Source organism: Podarcis filfolensis, assembly GCF_964270895.1.
Source record: "Podarcis filfolensis genome assembly, chromosome: 10".
Lineage (NCBI taxonomy): Eukaryota > Metazoa > Chordata > Lepidosauria > Squamata > Lacertidae > Podarcis > Podarcis filfolensis.
The window spans coordinates 68,874,561-68,898,321 of NC_139612.1; the positions used below are offsets into that span (position 1 = coordinate 68,874,561).

Below are 23,761 nucleotides of genomic sequence, written 5' to 3' on the forward strand. Positions count from 1 at the left end.
AGTTCCCTTGAATCCCTCTTAAAAGAATAAAGATGCCACAATCTTATTCAAAGTCAATAAAATAAGTTTACTTACATCAGTTCACAGTTGGATCCCTGAAGGCAAACTTAGTTACAAATATGTACATGTGGATCTACCCCATATGGGGGAATAATCCCAGTGCTTCTGCCAGCTGAGAGCTAGCAGAGCAGTCCTAGCTGAACGCTGGTCAAACGAAGAAGGAAGTGAGAAAGAGAGAGGTGTGCTCTGTGACTCGTCCTTTCGTTACCTGGACAGGTAAGGTCACGCCTACCTTTAGTCACATGCAAAAGGAAGGATGCTCCAGCCCAGGAGGAACAGGAAGTTTTGACTGGTGGGACCAAACATCCCCTTGCATGTCCACTCTAGGAAAACAAGGAATGTTGTATTTGACTGCCTCTCATGGATCACATCCCATGGTTGGGTGGCCCCATTGGGCTCTAGTATTATGAGAGGGGCCCGAAACTGTCTCAACAGCTCAGGGGAAGAAAAGTGTTATAAGATGAAATCTAAAAATCCAAAGATATAAAATTAACAAGGTTTTCTCTCTTTAGAAGCAAAGGTCAGACATGGTGGATCCTGATTCCCTGCCAGTTCAAGGTCAAAAGGTTTGCATATATTTTTCTTGTCAATAGATGCCAAAACATAAAAAGCTGTGTGGCTGTGGTGGCGAACCTCTTTGGCTGATGAAACAGTGAGACAGTGTCTTGCTTCTCCAAGCTCTACACATGTTATGTACTGAGCTGAATAGGATCCAAAATGCAGCAGTCTAATTGGTCCTAGAACAATAGGATTCAGAATGCAGCAGTCTGATTGGTCCTAGAACAATAGGGTCCAGAATGCAGCAGTCTGATTGGTCCTAGAACAATAGGATCCAGAATGCAGCAGTCTGATTGGTCCTAGAACAATAGGATCCAGAATGCAGCAGTCTGATTGGTCCTAGAACAATAGGATCCAGAATGCAGCAGTCTGATTGGTCCGCAGTAGCCACCCAATCCACCTCCAGGTGGAAGTGAATCCGCAACCTGATTGGCCTACAGGAGAATCCCGGAATTAGCCAATCATGTGGGGCCCACTGTGTAAATAATGCATATAAAGCAGACATTTCGTGAGAACTTCCTCACTACTATGAGCTGAATAAAGAGCATGAAATCCACACTAGACTCCGAGTATATTTCAACACACTAAATTAACTCCTCTTTCATTGGGATTTGCCAGAATCTGACATCCACAGAAATCTGTCCAAAATTTGATTTACATCTTTAGGGTTTTGTTGTTGTTTTGCAGCCTGGAGCAGGTCCAGACGGTTCCTCTTTTCTGCTCTCCTTTCTTAAAAATATATACTCATTTTATTAAATAACTAAAAGGCCAGTTATCCAGTTAACTGGGAACCCTAAAGAGTAATTTAAAAATATAAGCGTTGCAATCTGAGTTCGGTAGCAGCTTTTGAATAAGCTCTGCAAATAAAGGTTAAATGGGTTAAATAGATATATGTATATACACAGATGCATATTAATATTTTATCATGATTTTGCTGATAAGTTTAGGTAATAGGTTTATTAGAGTGAAAAGATGTTGAGAAGGACAGGAAGTTAAATTTATGACGATATATACTTCTTTGTTGGAATTTTTATTTTGATGAGTTTGATCTACAGACTATAAAATGTCTTAGATGTATGGATGTAACTACAGTTTTAATAAAGCATAATTAATTAATTAATAAAAATAAAAATCTAGAATTACTAAAAGGCCATTGCATCCCAAGATATACATCAAAGCGTGCAGCTGAACAATGGAACAGAACAATTTCATTCAGGATTATGAGGTTCAAACGTTGCACATTATTGCAGATCCTTTGCAGTAGCATAAGAGAATAACCTCCACCGGTGGAAAAAAAACCAACATAGAAACATTCAGAGTCTTCAGGTGCTTCTGAGACTTTTAAGTTGCGTGTTACTGTCTCAGATATCACAAGGTTCCAGACGTTATTATACCGCAAAGACAATTGTCAATCATGCAGCGCTTTCGCTTTGGGGACCTTTGAGCCAACAGCCAGCATTAATAGTTCCTAATAGATGGCCCTCCCTTGACAGCACAGCCAGGCCACATGGTCTCTTGGGAGACCATGTCACTAATAAGAACAGTGGCAGGGAAGTCACAGGAAGGTCGTAGCTCAGTGGCAAAGCATCAGTCTTGCATGGAGAAGGTTCTAGGTTCAATCCCCGATATCGCCAGGTCAGACTGGGAATAGACCCTTTCTGAAACCCTGGAGAGTAGCTTCCAGTCAGTGTAGCCAGTACAGTGGTACCTCAGGTTAAGTACTTAATTCCTTCCGGAGGTCCGTTCTTAACCTGAAACTGTTCTTAACCTGAAGCACCACTTTAGCTAATGGGGCCTCCTGCTGCTGCTGCGCCACCGGAGCACGATTTCCGTTCTCATCCTGAAGCAAAGTTCTTAACCCCAAGGTACTATTTCTGGGTTAGCGGAGTCTGTAACCTGAAGCGTATGTAACCTGAAGCATATGTAACCCGAGGTACCACTGTACTGAGCTAGATGGAACAATGGTCTGAGGGAGGATAAGGCATAATAATAATAATAATAATAATAATAATAATAATAATAATAATTTATTTGTACCCCACCCATCTGGCTGGGTTTCCCCAGCCACTCTGGGCGGCTTCCAACAAAGTATTAAAATACACTAAGATGTCACACATTAAAACTTCCCTGAACAGGGTTTCCCCAGCCACTCTGGGCGGCTTCCACAAAGACCAGAAATACACTAAGATGTCGCACATTAAAACTTCCCTGAGCAGGGCTGCCTCAAGATGTCTTCTGAATGTCAGGTAGTTGTTTATCTCTTTGACATCTGGTGGGAGGGCGTTCCACAGGGCGGGCGCCACCACCGAGAAGGCACTCTGCCTGGTTCCCTGTAGCTTTGCTTCTCACAATGAGGGAACCGCCAGAAGGCCCTCGGCGCTGGACCTCAGCGACCGGGCAGAACAATGGGGGTGGAGAGACACTCCTTCAGGGCATCTCCCTGTGTTCCCAAATCACCTGTAAAACGTGGATTGGCTTGCAAATTCCTCCTGTGCGCAGTCAGTGAGATTCCAGGGACAACCACCAGCAAGGAAGCCCTGCTGCCTTGATATACCGTATTTTTCGCTCTATTAGATGCACCAGACCATAAGACACACCTAGTTTTTAGGGGAGGAAAGCAAGAAATAAAAAAGCAACGCAAAGCCTCCTGAGCTAAGAGGGAGCGCTCCTCCATCTTTGCTCAGGAGGCCTTGCGGGGCTATCTCTGAAGCCAGGAGATCAAGCGGAATCGGTGTGCACCGATCCCTCTTGCCCTCCTGGCTTCAGTGAAAGCAAGCCTTGAAGTGAAGGCCCAAGACAGGTGTTGATCATGATGTGAGCTACGCACAGGTGGTCTGAAGCGAGCGAGCGAGCTCCCACCATTCCTGTGGAGCCTCCTTTTATTGAGACAAACACGCAAGCTAGGCAAATACATTTTTGGGCTGTGACCTTTACACATCTTCCGTCCCGAAATCGTCGGGTGGTACGAAGCTATTTTGGCACCTGTTCCACAGCGTCATTTCCCCCTTGCACAGTGTATGACGTAGGAGACAAAAGTCTCATGGGAAAGGGTTACAGACAGGACACCGCTGACTCTGAGACCGCAAAAAGTCAGACATTGGTGGAACGATGTACAGACAGCTGTGGCTTGTCTGGGGGGAGGAGGAGTTTGGATTTGATATCCCGCTTTATCACTACCCAAAGGAGTCTCAAAGCGGCTGACACTCTCCTTTCCCTTCCTCCCCCACAACAAACACTCTGTGAGGTGAGTGGGGCTGAGAGACTTCAGAGAAGTGTGACTGGCCCAAGGTCACCCAGCAGCTGCATGTGGAGGAGCGGAGACACGAACCTGGTTCCCCAGATTATGAATCTACCACTCTTAACCACTACACCACACTGGCTCTCACACATCACACTGGCTCTTGGGGTGCATTTTCCCTGCACCCCAAGGTCATGCGTGCAGGCAGATTGTGGCTGCCTGCTGGTGGGGAAGTGTGCTCCCTCCGGACCCCACTCCCCACTCCGCGATATCCCTACAAAGCCTCCTGGCTTTTCCCCAACGTCCCGCAAGAGCCGTGCACTCTTTAAAGGGAGCACGGCTCTTGGGGGCTTTTCTGGGAGATGGGGGAAAGGGACAGAGCCGTGCATCTCCTGCAAAAGCCAGGGATAGCCATGTGAAGCCTCCGCATGGCAGCGGGATGAAGGCTCCCCGCTGCCGTGCGGAGGCTTCCCGTGGCTAAGCCAGAAGCCAGAACAGCAAGAGGGAGCGCTGTGTATCGCTCCCTCTTGCTGTTCTGGCTTTTGGATAGCCCCATGAAGCCTCCGCAGGGCACGGGGATGAAGGCTCCCGGTGCCCTGCGGAGGCTTCACGCGGCTAAACAAGAAACCATTTCAACCAGCGGGATCCCTGCAATGCCGCTAGCTGTCCTGGCTTCTTGCGCAGCCTTGCACAGCCTCTCTCGGGCAAGGGGAACCTTCATCACCTGCCCAGGAGAGGCTGCACGCAGCTAAGGCTCCCCCAAGAGCCGCGCTCCCTTTAAAGAGCGCGCAGAGTTGGCGGAAATGACTGGCAGAATCCGAGACCAGGGAGAAGAGTCGGTGGAAGAAGACTGGAAAAAGTTTAAAGACTATTTACAGAAATACTGTAAAATTAATGAATGTTAGAAAAATGTGGAAATGAAGTTATATGGCTTTAGTAGAAATGCTATAAGGAACTAAGTATAAATAGATTATTAGAGTGTTAAAGGAAAAAATAAGGTTAGAATATGTTAAGATAATTATAGGATAGAAAACAGAGGAAGATGGAAAGGAATTGCTGAAACAATTAACAGAAGTGGAATACGAAAAGGGAGGTGTGAGGAGGTCGTTGAAATAAGTGAATGAAAGATAAGATATTGAAATTGTTTGATGTGTTTTGAATTGTTTTTATTTTGTTTTGTTAGTTTAATGTGTTAGCGTTATGTAGTGTTTCTATGTTATGTTATGTAGTGTTTTTGTATTGTATTGTATTGTTTATTTTGTTTTGTAGTGTTTAAATTGTTGGAAAAGTAATAAATATCATTTAAAAAATAAATAAATAAAGAGCGCGCAGAGTGTGTGTGCGGCTCTTGGGGGCTTTTACCAAGGAGGGAGAAGGGCAGCCCTTCTCGGGGAAAAGCCCTGAAGAGGCACACATGCTCCATGCGGCTCTTTAAAGGGACTGCTGAGCAGAGCCTCCCATCTGCATTCGCTCCATAAGGCGCACACACATAGAATCATAGAGTTGGAAGAGACCACAAGGGCCATCGAGTCCAACCCCCTGCCAAGCAGGAAACACCATCAGAGCACTCCTGACATATGGTTGTCAAGCCTTTGCTTAAAGACCTCCAAAGAAGGAGACTCCACCACACTCCTTGGCAGCAAATTCCACTGTCAAACAGCTCTTACTGTCAGGAAGTTCTTCCTAATGTTTAGGTGGAATCTTCTTTCTTGTAGTTTGGATCCATTGCTCCGTGTCCGCTTCTCTGGAGCAGCAGAAAACAACCTTTCTCCCTCCTCTATGTGACATCCTTTTATATATTTGAACATGGCTATCATATCACCCCTTAACCTCCTCTTCTCCAGGCTAAACATGCCCAGCTCCCTTAGCCGTTCCTCATAAGGCATCGTTTGCAGGCCTTTGACCATTTTGGTTGCCCTCCTCTGGACACGTTCCAGTTTGTCAGTGTCAGTGTCCACACATTTCCCCTTACTTGTTAGGAGGGGGGGAGTGCGTCTTATAGAGCTGAAAATACGGTATTTTTTCATTACCTTTTGCCCTCTGCTTCCTGGAGGAACGTTGCCTTTTCCAAATGGAGGAGGAGGAGGAAATCTGCTACCGTGCTCTTAGAGATCCAGCCGCAATCACGCCAGCTTTCCAAGAGGCTCCTGTGAGATTCCACATAGCTGGACTGTGCTTGGAAACGACGAGGTTTCTTTTTCTCTTTAATTCTCTTTTTTCAGGGAGAAAAGGGGGCACCTGGAAGCCAAGGCAGCAAAGGAGAACAGGTCAGTTTCTTTGCACGAGCTGCAACATCTGTGCACATGTGTGCGTGTGAGACAATTGGGGCTTGCGGCAAAACGTTGCACTACTACGGAAAGCTGGATTTCAGGATTCTAGATGCTTCCTTCAATTCCTTACCCCCACCCCCCATTTCCTAGTGGATCTCCTTGCGTGGCGAGTTCCCACCCCCCCAGTGGAAATAAAGACACATGACACAATTATTAAGGTTAATGGGCTAAATAAGGCCACAACTTTATTGGTTACAGGTGATGAGCGGTACTGGCTTAGGCATTGGTCCTAACCGACTATATCTGGCTTCAGCCCGTCCGCTTGAAGTCCGGGAAGGGTTAACCACCAGTAGGGGGAGTCCTGCTGATGCACATCAACTAGGAACTCCCCCGGGGTCACCGATAGGGGGCGTGCCTTAGGCCCTCACCTCCACAGGTTTCGGACAGGGCCACGCCCCCCAGAATCCTTTATCAGACGACCCTTCAATATGTGGGGCAAGTGATGGCATTACCTCCCCTCTTCCAACTACAGAGTTATACCAATGCCTAACTGCCAATGCCAAGAAAGTTGTGACGATTTGCTACGAGGTAAGCGAAAACCAAGTGGCTGGTGCCAATTTGCCAAGTGGAAAAATTCCTACCAGGCCCCTCAATGGCGACCAACCGAGGTCCATAGCAAGGTCAAGGAACGAAAAACTTATAGGGCGGGAGGGTGGGAAAAACCGGAACAGCTGGGAAAAGAGGGAGATCCCCGGCCGCGCCTGCATTAAATAGGGCAGGCCACGCCCCCAGAGCCAGCCGATTGGCTGGCCAGGGAGTGACACGGCTGGGGATTCCCCCAATTGCACGGGGGCTGGGCTGTGACGGCCGCAATCCCACCTCCTCTGCAGGGCAGAAGTGGCTTTGCATGGCTGCATTATACTGACTCAAACTATTGGCCCATGTGGCTCACTATTGTCTTCACTGAGACTAGCAGTACCTTTCCAGAGTTTCAGTCAAGGGTCTGGCAACATCTGATGGGCCATGTGTTCTGTTAAGTTGTGGGTGAACATATCAGATGACACAGCAATTCTTCAAACAGCTCTTGTTTATTCAGAGGCCATAACAGAACTGAACTGAAGGGCTCTGTCAGCCTGCTTATATAGAGCTCCACTACAACGCAACTGTAACAATTTTCTAAAACCATCCAATCACTGAACGTCACTTTCGATCCCTTATTTGCATAACTATCTACAGTATCCCCCTGCTGGCCCAGGGTGAGAACTTCAGTACATAACATGTTCCCCACTCTTGCATTGAGGAGGAAGGAGAAAGGGGGAGGGCCGTTGCACTGTTGGACAGGGAGAACTGGCGCAGCTTGGAGAGGCTTTGGGCAAGAGGAGCAGTCGAAGGACATGCTCTGATCTCTGCAATTGTGCAAGGGGAGCACATGGAACGGGGCTGTCCGAAATCTTTGCTGTGCGATGGAAAGTGTGTAAACATCAGGATCTGAGCCTGAGGGTACAGTGAGCTCTCTCTCTCTCTCTCTTTCCCTTACAGGGGGAACCAGGAGAGGCAGGAGAGCCAGGCGAGAAGGTAAGCAGCAAAGGTCATAGAATCATAAAGTTGGAATGTACTGGGAAAATATATACAACGAACTAAAGAAGATCTTTAAGGAACGCGGGTGGCGCTGTGGGTAAAACCTCAGCGCCTAGGACTTGCCGATCGCATGGTCGGCGGTTTGAATCCCCGCGGCGGGGTGCGCTCCCGTCTTTCGGTCCCAGTGCCTGCCAACCTAGCAGTTCGAAAGCACCCCTAAGTGCAAGTAGATAAATAGGGACCGCATACCAGTGGGAAGGTAAACAGCGTTCCGTGTGCTGCGCTGGCTCGCCAGATGCAGCTTGTCACGCTGGCCACGTGACCCGGAAGTGTCTGCGGACAGCGCTGGCTCCCGGCTCTATAGAGTGAGATGAGCGCACAACCCTAGAGTCTGGCAAGACTGGCCCGTACGGGCAGGGGTACCTTCACCTTTACCTTTAAAGAAGATCTTTAGATATAAAGGTAAAGGGACCCCTGACCATTAGGTCCAGTCGTGACCAACTCTGGGGTTGCAGCGCTCATCTTGCTTTATTGGCCGAGGGAGCCGGGGTACAGCTTCTGGGTCATGTGGCCAGCATGACTAAGGCGCTTCTAGCAAACCAGAGCAGCGCATGGAAACGCCGTTTACCTTCCCGCCGGAGCGGTACCTATTTATCTACTTGCACTTTGACGTGCTTTCGAACTGCTAGGTTGGCAGGAGCAGGGACCGAGCAATGGGAGCTCACCCCATCACGGGGATTCGAACCGCCGACCTTCTGATCAGCAAGTCCTAGACTCTGTGGTTTAACCCACAGCACCACCCGTGTCCCGTAAATCTTTAGATATACGTTTTTGAAAAAGCCAGAGGCATTCTTGTTAGGAATGGTAGGAGAAGATATAGTCAAGAACGACCAGAAATTGTTTTTATATGCAACAACAGCGGGGAGGTTACTGCTAGACCAGGTCTGGAAAAAACAGCAAGTACCAACAGTAGAAGAATGGCGACAGAAGGTAATGGAATGTGCAGAAGTAGCCAAATTAACAAGGAAAATTAGACAACAGGACGAGGAAACATTTCAAAAAGAATGGGAAAAATTTATGTCATGTATAGGAAAGATAAGGTGAAATAGTGAAACCAGTGGAATTGGAAATAAACCTCATAACGGGAAAGATTAAGAAAAGTGATGGATAATGAAAATAATAAGAAGCAAAATGTATAAGGAGATTAACATAATGAACAGTAGTTGTAAATGAATACAGACAGACAAGAATTGTATATACAGGAGGATTTATTTGTTTATGGATATACTATGGACAAATATGGAAAATGAATAACAATATACAAAATGGTTCACAGAATAAAATCAAAATATAAAACCACAAAGTACATAATCAAAATAAAAACAGCAACTTGATAGCCGCCTGCAATGCAGGAATCTCAGCTAAAGCATCCATGATAGATGACCATCTAACTTCTGCTTAAAAACATCAAAGGAATGAGAGTCTAGACATCCTTACTGGCTGGGAGATCTTTGACAGCGCTTCCAGTTCCTCCCAGCAATCGCAGTAGCAACTGGATACCCCAGTTCAGGGCCCAAAACTAGACTTTACATAGAGTTGCAGGCAACTGTCGCTGGACAGCTTGACCTCAGGAAGCCCAGGCAAGGCGAAGGCACACAGCACATACTTGGATATGGATGCAAGATAAACCTTGCTAGATCAGAGCAGAGACGCTACAGCTTGAATACACCCCCCCCCAAGCCTGTATCCGGACGCGGGTGGCGCTGTGGGTTAAACCACAGAGCCTAGGACTTGCCGATCAGAAGGTCGGCGGTTCGAATCCCCGCGACGGAGTGAGCTTCCATTGCTCGGTCCCTGCTCCTGCCAACCTAGCAGTTCGAAAGGACGTCAAAGTGCAAGTAGATAAATAGGTACCGCTCCGGCGGGAAGGTAAACGGCGTTTCCATGCGCTGCTCTGGTTTGCCAGAAGCAGCTTAGTCTTGCTGGCCACATGACCAGGAAGCTGTACGCCGGCTCCCTCGGGCAGTAAAGCGAGATGAGCGCCGCAACCCCAGAGTTGGTCAGGACTGGACCTAATGGTCAGGGGTCCCTTTACCTTTACCCCTAAGCCTGTATCAGTTATTGCCCAAACATATCCAGGGTTTTTCATGGCATCAAGAGGACTAGAAACTTACCTTTTGCTCTTGTCTCTACCAGGGTGCCAGAGGTGAAGAAGGAGAAGTGGGTCAAAAGGTAAAGGAATGGCTTTGCTGGGATCAGGGGCCACCCAGAACAAGCAACTCATCTTCCATTTGCAGAGTTGCTTGCAATTTAAGTCACAGATTATTGGCATCATGTGAACCTGTGTATTATGCTGTGTGGTCAGGATTCACTTCACTTTTATTTGCTCTGTTTTCTAAAGGGAGAGCCAGGGATTGGCTTCCGGGGACCTGCTGGTCAGGCTGGACCTCCTGGGCACAAGGTAAGTTCTGCAACTTTCCTGCTCCATCTCCATATTGAGACTTTATTTCTCTGTACAGCCAACTAGTCCTTTACAGAAGACAGGAGTGGGGAACATTTAACCTTCCAGGTGCTGCTAGACTTTTATTCCCAGCATCCTCAGACAACATAGCCCACGGTCAGGCACAAAGGGAGCTATAGTCCAGTGTCCAGAGAGCTACAGATTTCCTAGAGAAGAAACAGACTGGCCGGAAGTAGACCATCAGGGTGGAAAGTGGAACTGGCCTCCCTTCCAGTTGAGGGAGCTGAAGGCTACAAAGAGATGGAAATGTATCAGGAGGACCACAAAACCCAAAGGGCCACCTCTCCCATACAAGCCAACTCTGACCCTGCAGTCTTCATCAGAAGACCTTCCCTAAGGAAGGAGTGAAGGTTGACCACATGAGAACAAGCCTTTTCGGTGGTGGCCCCACTGTGGTATGCTCTCCTTGGAGAGACCATCTGGGGCCATCCTTAGCTGCCAGACTAAGGCCTTTTTGTTCGCTTGGGCCATTGGTTCATTAACGTTGCTTCCTATGGTGGTCATCTGTCAAGGCTGGAGTCAGATGCACGTCAGCACGAAGAAGCAGAGTCAGCTGTCAGCGAAGTTAACTCTTTGTCAAGGAAACAGCATACAACGCTTTCGGTGGGTCTTCCCCCTGTAGGGCAGTTGCTAGGACTGAAGGTCCCTGCCTTCCATCCCTTCTAAGGCTCCACCTCTCCTGGATGTTTCCCAAGCAGTCTCAAACTGCATCTGTGCACCTCTGACCTCCGTTCAGCTCTTCTCATTACTCTGCATGTTCTTGGAGACCAAGAAGGAGCTTCTTACAGCAGGAGAGGCAGACTCTTTGAATTCTCCAGCAGCTTTGTAACCCCCTCTGCACTGCTTCAGCCTCAGAGTCTGAACTGCTCTCTGTCACTGGCTCTTCCTGCTCAGGAAACCCTGTTGCCCCTTCAGCTTCCAATGCCACCTCCTCCCAATCTTCTCCCTCTGACCTCTCCTCTGTGTCCCACCACCAATCCCTGGGCTCTGAGCCTTCCTCCTCTGGGATTTCCGTTGAGGGTTCCTTGGCTCGTACCTCCCATCACTCTTCTTCACCCAGCCAGTTCCTGACATCTTCTAGGAGGGGTGTGTAGGACTTGCCCTCCTTGGGCGAACATGCTAGGTGCTTTGCAATGCCCACTGCTATAAAATAAATATCTAGGTTAGCTCAGTTGCTTAGCGTGTGGTGCTGTGATAATGCCAAGGTGGCAGGTTCTATCGGACAACTGCATATTCTTGGGGTCCATTTCCAAATCTACAATTCTATGATTCTAGGTCCAAATTGCTATTTACTTCTTGTATTCCACCTTGTCAAGTCGCTTATTGTTTCCGATACGTTTCCAGTACGTTTCTGAGCACAATTCAAAGTGTTGGTGCTGACCTTTAAAGCCCTAAACGGCCTCAGTCCAGTAGACCTGAAGGAGCGTCTCCACCCCCATCGTTCTGCCCGGATACTGAGGTCCAGCGCCGAGGGCCTTCTGGTGGTTCCCTCACTGTGAGAAGCAAAGCTACAGGGAACCAGGCAGAGGGCCTTCTTGGTAGTGGCGCCCACCCTGTGGAACGCCCTCCCACCAGATGTCAAAGAGATAAACAACTACCTGACATTTAGAAGACATCTGAAGGCAGCCCTGTTCAGGGAAGTTTTTAATGTGTGACATTTTAATGTATTTCTAATCTTTGTTGGAAGCCGCCCAGAGTGGCTGGGGAAACCCAACCAGATGGACAGGGTACAAATAACAAATTATGTTGTTGTTGTTGTTGTTGTTGTTGTTGTTGTTGTTGTAGTAGTACAAAGCAACTGATAATTCATCACGATCATACTATAAAAACGTGCTCATCTTGTGACGGGACAATATGGTGTCTTCTCGCTAGGGTGAGCCCGGAGTCCCGGGACCTCCAGGGGCACAAGGCATCCAGGGTATCCGTGGCAACCCCGGGACCCCCGGGTCACAGGGGGAGAGAGGTGCCCCAGGCCCACCTGGAATTCCAGGGCAAAAGGTAGGTGATCAACAGTTGGGTGTGGCGACAGCCCATTGGCCAAGCGATTCAGGGAACTGACTCAAACTCAGGGAGCGGAGGTGGATTACGGAAGCGCCTCCAAGCTTCTCAAAGCTACTTCATAAGCTGCTGAAAGGGACCCTCTGGAACTCTTGAGATGAACAATCCAAACTAAGCGCCATGACGCTCTGCCTTTTAATATCCGCTCCATCAGAATTGCCGTATAAATCAAGCCTTGGCTGCTCCTGAGAACATCGGGAGAGCCCTGTTGGGCAGAGCAAAGGCCCAGCTACTCCAACAGGCAGTTTCTAGGTCAGCGTTCTTAACTTCGCAGCACAACAAACTTTATGGAGCCATTATTAGTTGATCATCATGAACATTACCGTATTTATTAGATTTCTAGGGAGCCGAAATTGGAAGCCAGGTTTTCCAGACATGCCTCTGCTTCTGGTTCAAGGGTGAGAGCTCAGTAGGTTACAGCGTGGTGCTGATAACGCCACGGTTTCAGATTCGATCCCCGTATAGGACAGCTGCCCATTCCTGCTTTGTAGGGGGTTGGACTAGATGATCCCCAAGGTCCGTTCCAACTCCACAATTCTATGATTTCAGTTGCCCCATGATAGGGCTAATCCCCTAACACAGTGGTTCTTGAAGTGGGTGGTAGAAACCCCTGGGGGGTCAATGAGATTACCTGGGGGACGCGCGCTAAGAGGCAAGGGGGTGTCACGGGATGTTGGAGGTGTGCATGGCAATCAGGCTTTGAAAAGCTGGTGTCACGGTCATCCATTTTGTTGATGTAGTTTCAGTTGGGTTTCGAATAAATGTGCGGCTAATTGTTACTGCTTCGGATTTCGACGTGTTACACTCATTCAGTGGATTGTGCAAACCACCATTCTGAGTACAGTGGTACCTCGGGTTACAGACGCTTCAGGTTACATACACTTCAGGTTACAGACTCCGCTAACCCAAAATAGTACCTCGGGTTAAGAACTTTGCTTCAGGATGAGAACAGAAATCGTGCTCTGACGGTGCAGCAGCAGCGGGAGGCCCCATTAGCTAAAGTGGTGCTTCAGGTTAAGAACAGTTTCAGGTTAAGAACAGACCTCTAGAACGAATTAAGTATTTAACCCGAGGTACCACTGTAATGCTTTTTATAAGTTAGGTTAGTGGGCACTAGGGATGAGTTTATGGAACCAAGTGAGTGGCGACCCAAAAATGTTTGGGAATGGCTGGACCAGGGGTTAGCAAACTTTTTCCGCAGGGGGCCAATCCACTGTCCCTCAGACCTTGTGGGGGGACGGACTATATTTTGAGGCGGGAAAATCCCTCCTCACCGACTCTCCCCTCCCTTCGTCTCCACATCACCTGACGAGCCCCGGGGACTGATAACCTGTGCCTTGTAAGTGGCAGGAGCTGGGGGTGGCAGCGGCGGAGGGATAACGAGCGGCGCGAAAGGGCTGGCTCCGGAGAGGCGCTGCTTAAAATGGCGCTCAGCCAACTGCGGATCAACAAAGCCCAGTCCCCTTCCTCCTCTAGGCAGGGCAGGGAGAAGCCAGGAGGAAGGAGGGGGGGAGGGAGGGAGCAGGTGCCACCGTGGTGTGTGTGTGGGGGGGGGGAATGGCACAGCCCAAATGATCAGAATCCCCATGCCGAACCACGTGGTGATTCCTGGACTGTCTGCGGGCAGGATGCAGAAGGCAATTGGGCCAGATTCGGCCCCCAGGCCTTAGTTTGCCGACCCATGGGCTGGACTCTAACACATGTTGTTGGCGGCACCCGTCTGTCTCAAGAGACAATGGAGGAGAGCCGCTTTGAGGGTGAAGCCAAACCATTGGAGAATCACAGCGCCTGCTGTGGCTGTAGAGACCTATACAGGAGAGATATGTTTTGTTGCCGCTGGGGCAGAGGAAGGCGTCCGGCTATGCTGCTGCAAATGCACCAGGGCATTTCTTCTCTCTGCGCTCCTCCCAGCGGTCATTCCTCCTCCGGTCACTGCTGTGGATGCACAACCTGATTATCTGTCTCCAGGCACTGCGGTCATCTGCAAGGGATTCCCACATGGTGGAGCTGATGTTGCCAACTTCCATGTCATCTTTACGGATATCTTTGTAGCACAGAGTGGCAGTGCCAGATTACCAAACAGGCAGAGGAGGCCCCACGCATTTTCCTGGCCCCGCGACAACCTCTCAAAGTGAATGAATGAATTTATTATTTCGGTCACAGACAAGTTCCAGCCCACATACAATATCAAGGAAGTCATAAAACATGATAGGGATACATTTGAATTTGCAATTAGGTGTAACAGGTACCTATTTATCTACTTGCACTTTGACGCGCTTTCGAACTGCTAGGTTGGCAGGAGCAGGGACCGAGCAACGGGAGCTCACCCCGTCGCGGGGATTCCAACCGTCTATCTTCTAATCGGCAAGTCCTAGGCTCTGTGGTTTAACCCACAGCACCGCCCGTGTGTCCCTAATACAGATATAGCAACAGATATATATATATATATATATATATATATATATATATATATATATCTTAGTCACTAACATATAACCTAAAATTATCACCGCTCAAAGCAATACTAGAATCATAGAATCATAGAGTTGGAAGAGACCACAAGGGCCATCGAGTCCAACCCCCTGCCAAGCAGGAAACACCATCAGAGCACTCCTGACATATGGTTGTCAAGCCTTTGCTTAAAGACCTCCAAAGAAGGAGACTCCACCACACTCCTTGGCAGCAAATTCCACTGTCGAACAGCTCTTACTGTCAGGAAGTTCTTCCTAATGTTTAGGTGGAATCTTCTTTCTTGTAGTTTGGAACCATTGCTCCGTGTCCGCTTCTCTGGAGCAGCAGAAAACAACCTTTCTCCCTCCTCTGTGACATCCTTTTATATATTTGAACATGGCTATCATATCACCCCTTAACCTCCTCTTCTCCAGGCTAAACATGCCCAGCTCCCTTAGCCGTTCCTCATAAGGCATCGTTTCCAGGCCTTTGACCATTTTGGTTGCCCTCCTCTGGACACGTTCCAGTTTGTCAGTGTCCTTCTTGAACTGTGGTGCCCAGAACTGGACACAGTACTCCAGGTGAGGTCTGACCAGAGCAGAATACAGTGGCACTATTACTTCCCTTGATCTAGATGCTATACTCCTATTGATGCAGCCCAGAATTGCATTGGCTTTTTTAGCTGCCGCGTCACACTGTTGGCTCATGTCAAGTTTGTGGTCAGCTGATTTGATCTTGTGGGCTGGTGAAATCAAAAACGTATTAGGAGATCATTTGCGGGCTCCCCCCCCCCCCAATTTTGACTGCCTAGGGGCCTCCACAGGGTTTAATTTGGCACTGCAGTGGGTCTGCCAACAGGCCAGGTGCTTGAAACCAGTTCCCATAGAGCACATCTTTGGGGATCCTGCCCTCTTCCATTCTGTGGATGTGGCCCAGCTAGCGTGGAAGTTGTGAATTTTAACACATACATATCACAGCAAAAGCTCTAATCACATTACCGTATTTTTCGCTCCATAAGACACACTTTTTTCCTCCTAAAAAGTAAGGGGAAATGTCTGTGCCTCTTATGGAGCGAATGCATGGTCCCTGGAGCCAAATTGCCCAGGGGAGAAAAGCAGATCATGCTTTTTTTTTTTTTAAGAAAGAGGGAAGGGGGTGTTGAAATGAAGCCGCTGAGCAGCTGATCGGCAAGCGATCAGGAGGGAGATAAGGGACTCTAGCGATAAAGGAGGCTGCCTGGGAGGGGGGAGGTAAAAGTACATGGATCCTCAGGATTTTTGCATTGGGTCACCCCAAATTCACCGTCAGATCGCATAGCATGTCCATGGCTACAGCCTGCACCAAAAAATCACGCATCCGCTGTTTCATGGAGCCGCAATGGCGCAAAAACGTGGTTACAAAGCACGGATCCACATGGATCCTCAGGATTTTCACATTGGGCTACCCGAAACTCACTGTCAAATCACATGTCTGTGGCCACAGCATGAACCACAAAAATCATACATCCACTGTTTCATTCAGAATATTTTTTTTCTTGTTTTCCTCCTCTAAAAACTAGGTGCGTCTTATGAAGCGAAAAATATGGTATATGCATTGGTTTCTAAGGTGCCATAAGACTTGTTGTCAGGTTTTCTGAAAAGGCTAGGTTGCAGTGCTCACTTTTGGGTGGGGGAGAAAGTCCTTCTGTCCTCGGTGCCTAGGACTGAGTCACATCAAAGTCACCGCTCTGGGATTCACCAAAACGCTGTGATTACCTTCCTAGCCCCTGTCATTTCCACCGCTCCCCCGTCCAGACTTTCCCCTTTAAGAAGCAGGGAGCTCAGACATCTGCAATCCCTCTTGCAAATCGTTGTGTCACTGTGACCTGGACTGGGTGTCCATAGTGCTCAGAGGACATCACTTGTATGAGTAGACACCTGATGGGCTGTTTCACGGTGACACAGGCAGGATAATCGTTTTTGAGCTTTGCCGCCGAGGTTGCTTTGTTCCTCTGCTGCTTCTGTTCCCTGACATTCAGAGAGCCGTTTTGCTCCATGCGACTGCGGTTTCTTGGTCAGTGTGGCTGCAGGCTCAGCGAATGCATCTGGGCTGCGTTTTGCAGAATGAGATGGAAGTATGTGAAATGTAACTGATATGCTTTTGTGCCTAATTGAACCATTACGTGTAGTGCTGTATATAAGGAAACCATTACGAGCTGGTCTACAGCAGAGGAGGCGGTCTACAGCAGAAATCCTGTTTGTCAGGATACCTGATAATGGTCACTGATTGCATTACCTGTGGGGTTAATGGGGGTTAATACTTTTAGTTCCTGACTCCAGGTCACAGGCTCACCCTTTTCAAACACAAATACGCCCTTAAGACAGGATTTGTAAGCAAAAGACAATGGGGAGGCTCTCTACTATTTTCCTCCCTTGCTGCAGAGGAATGTTTGAGGTCACTGGGAGAGTCAAAATGACTTCAGAATTGCTTTTCTTACTATTTCAGACACGTGGTTTTTATACTTACGTATGTGTTTGCCTTGTACATTTATGAACATTTAATTTGTTGCGACCTCTTGGATAATCCAGGAACAAGGGTTGAAGTTGGTACAAAAATGGTATTACACACCTGTAAGGTTATATCATATTACAAAATCTGAAGTAGGAAATGTGGAGTGATGGGAACGTACAGTCATATGTGGTGGGATTGTCCGTTAGTTAATGAATTCTGGAAACAGATTGGTATAGAAATATCGGGAATTGTGGGTAGGAAGGTGGAAATATCTAAATTAATGGTTGTTATTAGCCTGAGTAGCACCGAGTTAGAAACAAAAGAGGAATGTAAATGGGTAAAATTGATGGTAATTGAAGCCAGACAGGTTATAGCGAGTAATTGGAAAAATGCAGAAGAGCTAGGGGTGAACCAATGGAGGGGGAAAATGAAAAATATTATAATCTTAGAATATCTAACTGTGAAGATACATAAAATGAAAGGGTTTAAGGTCAGTGAGAAGGAGGAGGATTGGTTTGAGAAAATACTGAATTATTTGGGCAGGTTTGAACAATTTGGGGCAATTAAAAAGTTAAATAACCCTTGTGGAAGGAGGAGTGTTAAGGCATATAGAATTGTACATATGGTTGATTTGAATATGTTATTATTGATTATGTATCAGCCGCCTGGGGGTTTTCACTGTTTGTGTTTTGGTTGTTGGTAAAAAAAAAAAAAACCAAAAGAAAAAAATGAACATTTAATTTATATTTGAGACCTTAGAATTCTTAAAACAATCTCTTTGCATTTTTCGAGCAAGGAAAAAGGTAAACACCCTCCCTGTTGTGACTAAGGGGACAGAAGCTTTGTGGGGCCAGGGGAAGACCTCAAGGGTGCCATTGCACTGGAGGGTGTATGACCCCTCCTCCTCTGATATATAACACCTCCTGGTTTTAGGAGAGACACCCTGCGCATTCTAGTGTCGGTCCCCACATCTTGGTAGCCGTTTGGGCATTTTTCTTTTTGTTCTGCAATAGTCTCGTTTTCTCTAAAAATGTTTTTCTCTTTAGGGGGAACACGGCAAGAGAGGAAGGAATGGGTTTGCTGGACCAATAGGACCCCCTGGACACCCAGGACAAGAGGTGCTCAAAAAAATCTCACCTTGACCTAGGAAATGAGAGTGGAAACAGGGGTGGCCTTCGGTCATCTTTGATAATATGTTGCCCTGAGCAAGGCCGAAATTTGGAGCCCCCAGTGGATATTCTCAATTATGGATCCTCTCAATTTTGTGCCCCCCCCAAGCTTGGTGTCTTGGGAGGGTGAACCACCTGCACCTCACCCTAAAGTCTGGTGGAAGAGTCAAGGTCCATAGCTCAGAGACAGGGCACTTGCTTTCCTGCAGAAGGTGCCAGGATCAATCCCTGGCGTCTCTCGGTAAGGCTGGGAATGTCCCCTCTGAACCCTGGAGATCTGCTGCCACCAGATGAAGACCAGCGATGGGGACCCTGTGATCCTCCTGATGTGGACTACAACTCCCATCATGTCTGGCTGCTGGCCATAGTGACCGTGGCTGATGGGAGTTGGAGTCTAGCAACATCCAGAAGGCCACATGTTTCTCATTCTGATACTGATGAGCCGATTGTCTTGATGCAGAAGAAGACCTTTGTGTCCAGATGGTCTCTCAGAGGAACTCTTAGTCCTTCGTGGTGCAACTGGGGAGAATTCAGCCCATGACTCTGAGCCTGATCGCAGAGCGTTCATAGGTTGTTGTCCAGTATACCTGAAGGAGCGTCTCCACCCCCATCGTTCTGCACGGACACTGAGGTCCAGCTACGAGGGCCTTCTGGCAGTTCCCTCCCTGCGAAAAGCCAAGTTACAGGGAACCAGGCAGAGGGCCTTCTCGGTGGTGGCACCCGCCCTGTGGAACGCCCTTCCACCAGATGTCAAAGAGGAAAACAACTACCAGACTTTTAGAAGACATCTGAAGGCAGCCCTGTTTAGGGAAGCTTTTAACGTTTAATAGACTATTGTATTTTAATATTCTGTTGGAAGCTGCCCAGAGTGGCTGGGGAAACCTAGCCAGATTGGGGGGGGGTATAAATTATTATTATCATTATTATTATTATTATTATTATTATTATTATTATTATTATTGCTATTGTTATTATTATTATGATGATGATAATGCTGTCTTAAGCTCCTTGAAGGAAAAGGTGGCAAATAAATGTAGGGAACAAACAAACAAACAAACTCACTGTGTATTTGGATGTCTAGTTAAATCCCTTTGCGTTACAAATACGAACAATAGAGTTCCTTGTCTTGATAAGGAAAAAGGTTTTTTCATCTATTTCCTCCCACTTCTTTTTTGCTTCTCAGGGGATGCCTGGTGTCCCTGGGATCAAGGGCAGCAAGGTGAGTCATGCCTCAGTCCAGGATATCCATACAGCTGGGGGTAGGGGGGCTATTGTTTTGTTTTCATTCTTGTTTTCATTGCAACCGCCTGGTTTCTGTTTGCTTCCCAGGGTGAGGCCGGGCTTGGCAGAATGGGTCCAAGGGGACCACGGGGACTCCCTGGGCCTCAGGTAGGATAGCCTAGTGGTTCCATCACTAGTGGTACTTTTCACAGAAGCTTCTGCTTTGATTATAAAGGTAAAGGTAAAGGACCCCTGACAGTTAAGTCTAGTCGCAGACAACTCTGGGGTTGCGGCGCTCATCTCGCTTTACAGGCCGAGGGAGCCGGCGTTTGTCTGCAGACAGTTTTCCCAGGTCATGTGGCCAGCATGACTAAGCCGCTTCTGGCGAACCAGAGCAGCACACGGAAACGCCGTTTACCTTCCCGCCGGTAAAGGGACCCCTGACCATTAGGTCTAGTCGTGGCCGACTCTGGGGTTGCGGCGCTCATCTCGCTTTATTGGCCAAGGGAGCCGGCGTACAGTTTCCTGGTCATGTGGCCAGCAGAACTAAGCCGCTTCTGGCGAACCAGAGCAGAGCACGGAAACGCCGCTTACCTTCCCGCTGGACCGGTACCTATTTATCTACTTGCACTTTGACGTGCTTTCGAACTGCTAGGTTGGCAGGAGCAGGGACCAAGCAACGGGAGCTCACCCCGTCGCGGGGATTCGACCTTATGATCGGCAAGTCCTAGGCTCTGTGGTTTAACTCACAGCGCCACATCGCGTCCCCTTCCCACCGGAGCGGTACCTATTTATCTACTTGCACTTGATGTGCTTTCGAACTGCTAGGTTGGCAGGAGCAGGGACCGAGCAACGGGAGCTCACCCCGTCGCAGGGATTCGAACCGCTGACCTTCCGATCGGCAAGTCCTAGGCTCTGTGGTTTAGACCACAATGCCACCCGTTTCCCCGCTTTGAATATAGTTATCATCATCATCATCATCATTATTATTATTTTCCCCAGAACCAGGACTCAAGGCAGCTCAGAAAAATTAAAACAAACATGTGTAAAACACAGATTGTTAAAAATATGCAAGATAAAAGACAAAAGATAATTAAACTGCAATAGAATGACACGCACACACACCCCACCCGGCAATGCAGGAATCACAGCAAAATAATCCCTGACAGATAGCCATCCAAACTCATTTTAAAAACCTTCAGTGGTGAAGAGTCCACGACCTTCTGAGGGAGTCTGTTCCGCTGTCAAACAGCGCTAATAATAATAATAATAATAATAATAATAATAATAATAATAATTTATTTATATCCTCCGCAGCCAAAGCCAGGCTCAGAGTGGCTAACAACAGTCAAAATAGCACAATTTACATAAAATCACAGTCAGTTAATTGAAATACATTCTAAAATCAGAATCAAATTAATGGCAACCATTGGGTTAGAGTTCTATGAGGATTACAGGAGAGAGGGGGGTCAGACTGTGCCTTGGCCAAAGGCCTGGCGGAACAGATCCGTCTTGCAGGCCCTGTGGAAAGATGTCAAGTCCCGCAGGGCCCTAGTCTCTTGTGACAGAGCATTCCACCAGATCAGGGCCACTTACTATAGAATATATTTAAAGCACACCCAGTTTAAACCACAGAATGGGAATTGTAGTTTCTTGCTCATAGAGCTACTATTCCAAGCACCCTTAATCCCAGGATTCTTTGGAAGAACTAATTTGCTTTAAACGGGCGTCAGGTGTGATTTAAATGTATGCTGTGGTTCTGCCCACAGACCTTGCACGTTTCCAGGAAGTTCTTCCTGATGTTTAGTCAGAATCTCCTTTCTCATAATTTTGAACCTATCGGTTCACGTCCTCCCCTTCAGAGCAGCAGAAAACAGGCTTGCTCCATCTTCCATGTGACTGTCAGGAGTTCAGCCTACACTCAAGTAGGACCCTGGCAGAGACACATGCCCGACTGGCATGTTCTCTTCCTCCTGGTCGATCGTTCAGAAGCTTCAAAAGCTTTCTTCAGCCCTAACATCACAGCGACTGATGCCAACCAACACCGGCAAACTTAGGGATCCGCAGAGTTTGCGCAGTTGCGTAACAGACCTCAGCAACTCAGCATTTTGGCTAATCTACTTTATTAACATATAAACACACACGGAGCACTGCAACATGGCTCCATCTCTCTCTAGCATCAGACAGCAAAGAGAAAAAGAAGAAAGGACAATAGTCCCACTTCAAGGAACACAGTAACACAAACATCCTGTCTCTGTCACTTCCCACTCTGTGGAGTCAAAACATACACCGTCATGTGAAAGACAACAATCCTATGACTGCAATCATGGAGCAGGAATTCTAACAGTGACAACCCTTCAGATGTTATGTTTGAAGATGGCTATCATAGCAAGTCTCAGTGTTCTCTTGTCCAGGCTAAACAGAACCCAGTTCCCTCAAACGTTCCTCATAATTTAGCCCTGAACTTCATTGAAATATGCATGAAGAGCTAAGCTCCCCCCGCCCAAGTCTTTGCTCAGAGGCTTAGCTGCTAAGCAGTCGACACAAAGCCAGGTGCAAGTATTTGAAACGTACAAGCAAACATCTGGCCCTCTCTTGACACTTAGCTTGTAAATGGCACAGTAAAGGCTAATGGGGAAAAGACAGGTGTGCCCACATGAATTCTAGGCAGAATTTGTGGCTGGATCAATGCACCTGAGGGCAAAGTGACAGGTGTGTGGAAATTGCAGGACTGGAATGTGGATTTTGGATACCTTGTTGGTATGCCTGGTTGGAGGAGGTTTGCATTGTGCGGTTTCAGTTCTAGCTTGGAAGGAAGCTCATTGCAGAGAGTAAGGACAGGCATGGCGTTGCCCTGTAGGAAGGATGGACAACCTGTGGGAATTGGTCTAATTTCAGGTGGGGGCAGCCCAGAGGGAGAGAGTCAGGGGACGGCCAAAATACATGAAGCAGTGGAACAAGGAGGGTTCAGGTGATGGTGGGTTGGGGGGAGAGAAGAAGGAGGGAGCGATGGGGGATGAAAGAGGGGCGTCAGAGATAAAGAGAAAGAGAGGAGTGAAGGCTGGAAAAGGCACCTCCGGAGGAATACAGGTGTAACTTCTTTTTAACAGGGCGAAGAAGGAATTGTGGGAGTTCGTGGTCCCATTGGCATGATGGTAAGTGCAAGCTAAGCATGGCGGGAAATTCAAGACCTGGTTCTTGGTCTGGACCCCACACACATTTGAGAACCCTTAAAGTTTCTCTGTTGCTGAAAATATGGTTGAGTTAAATTTACGTCCCAGAATTTCAGGGTGGTGGGAGATTCTTTGGAATCTCTGCAGCACTTAAGTCCTGATTCTGCCTGGTCTCCTTTGCCCACTTTGCCATAGTTGCTATAGCACAAGTCTTCATGTTCTGCTAAGCTTTCGCCTTTGTTGGAGCAACGTCTGTTCCCCCTATGGAGCTGTCCTATGTGCTGAAGGTCTAGATAATAAATACCTTAAACTAAAGTCCCATCACTATGATAATAGACACCTTGGTGGAATTCCACTTGGGTATTCCTCACATTCCTATGCTGATGTAGCAAAGACGGATTCCGCTTGCAGCCCTGATCTACTTCTATCTCAGACACTTTTGAGAGAGCTCACACTTGGGAATTCTTGCTTTTGTAATGAATTCTTCTCTGCATATTTACAGGGACAGAATGGCCTTTTGGGGCCGAAAGGGGAGAAGGTAAGTAGCCAAATGTTGAACATATATGTTGAGCATCCTCAGTATTTCTAGACCTGGTACCATTGTTTAACCCAAGCATGCATTTCGGGGCCCTGCTTCTCTGGGGAAAGAGGGTTTCAGTGTTGGGGTCTACTACAGAGAGATACCCACTAACTGATTCCCCACTATCTGTGCTCCACTTTTCAGAGGTGAGACACGGGTGAAGGGCCTCATATGATTATCATAGTGTCCACACAGGTTCAAAAGGGAAGAGGTAGTCCTTTAAGCATTGGGGTCCCAAGCTGTTTATAGGGCTTTAAAGGTCAAAAACTGCAGTTTCAATTGATCGCAGAAACTACTATGCAGCCAGGGGGATCAGGTCAGAACTGGGTTTACATGTTCAAAGCTTCCTGTCTTTCACGTTACGCACCAACTGCACCCCCCAATCTTCTGCAGC

General features: G+C 47.7%; 1 protein-coding gene across 1 annotated transcript in view; it reads left to right on the top strand.

Moving 5' to 3' along the window:
* Window positions 1–23,761, top strand: part of LOC310744058 (uncharacterized protein) — a gene marked incomplete at its 5' end in the record, with an annotated part of 173,477 nt that overhangs the window by 90,982 nt on the left and 58,734 nt on the right. Inside the window, 11 exons of the mRNA XM_083574801.1 lie at window positions 573–626; window positions 6,079–6,123; window positions 7,666–7,701; window positions 9,901–9,936; window positions 10,106–10,165; window positions 12,098–12,223; window positions 18,271–18,342; window positions 19,577–19,612; window positions 19,723–19,782; window positions 22,725–22,769; window positions 23,290–23,325. Of these exons, the coding sequence (XP_083430927.1) occupies window positions 573–626; window positions 6,079–6,123; window positions 7,666–7,701; window positions 9,901–9,936; window positions 10,106–10,165; window positions 12,098–12,223; window positions 18,271–18,342; window positions 19,577–19,612; window positions 19,723–19,782; window positions 22,725–22,769; window positions 23,290–23,325 (606 nt within the window). The remainder of the gene's footprint in view (window positions 1–572; window positions 627–6,078; window positions 6,124–7,665; window positions 7,702–9,900; window positions 9,937–10,105; window positions 10,166–12,097; window positions 12,224–18,270; window positions 18,343–19,576; window positions 19,613–19,722; window positions 19,783–22,724; window positions 22,770–23,289; window positions 23,326–23,761) is intronic.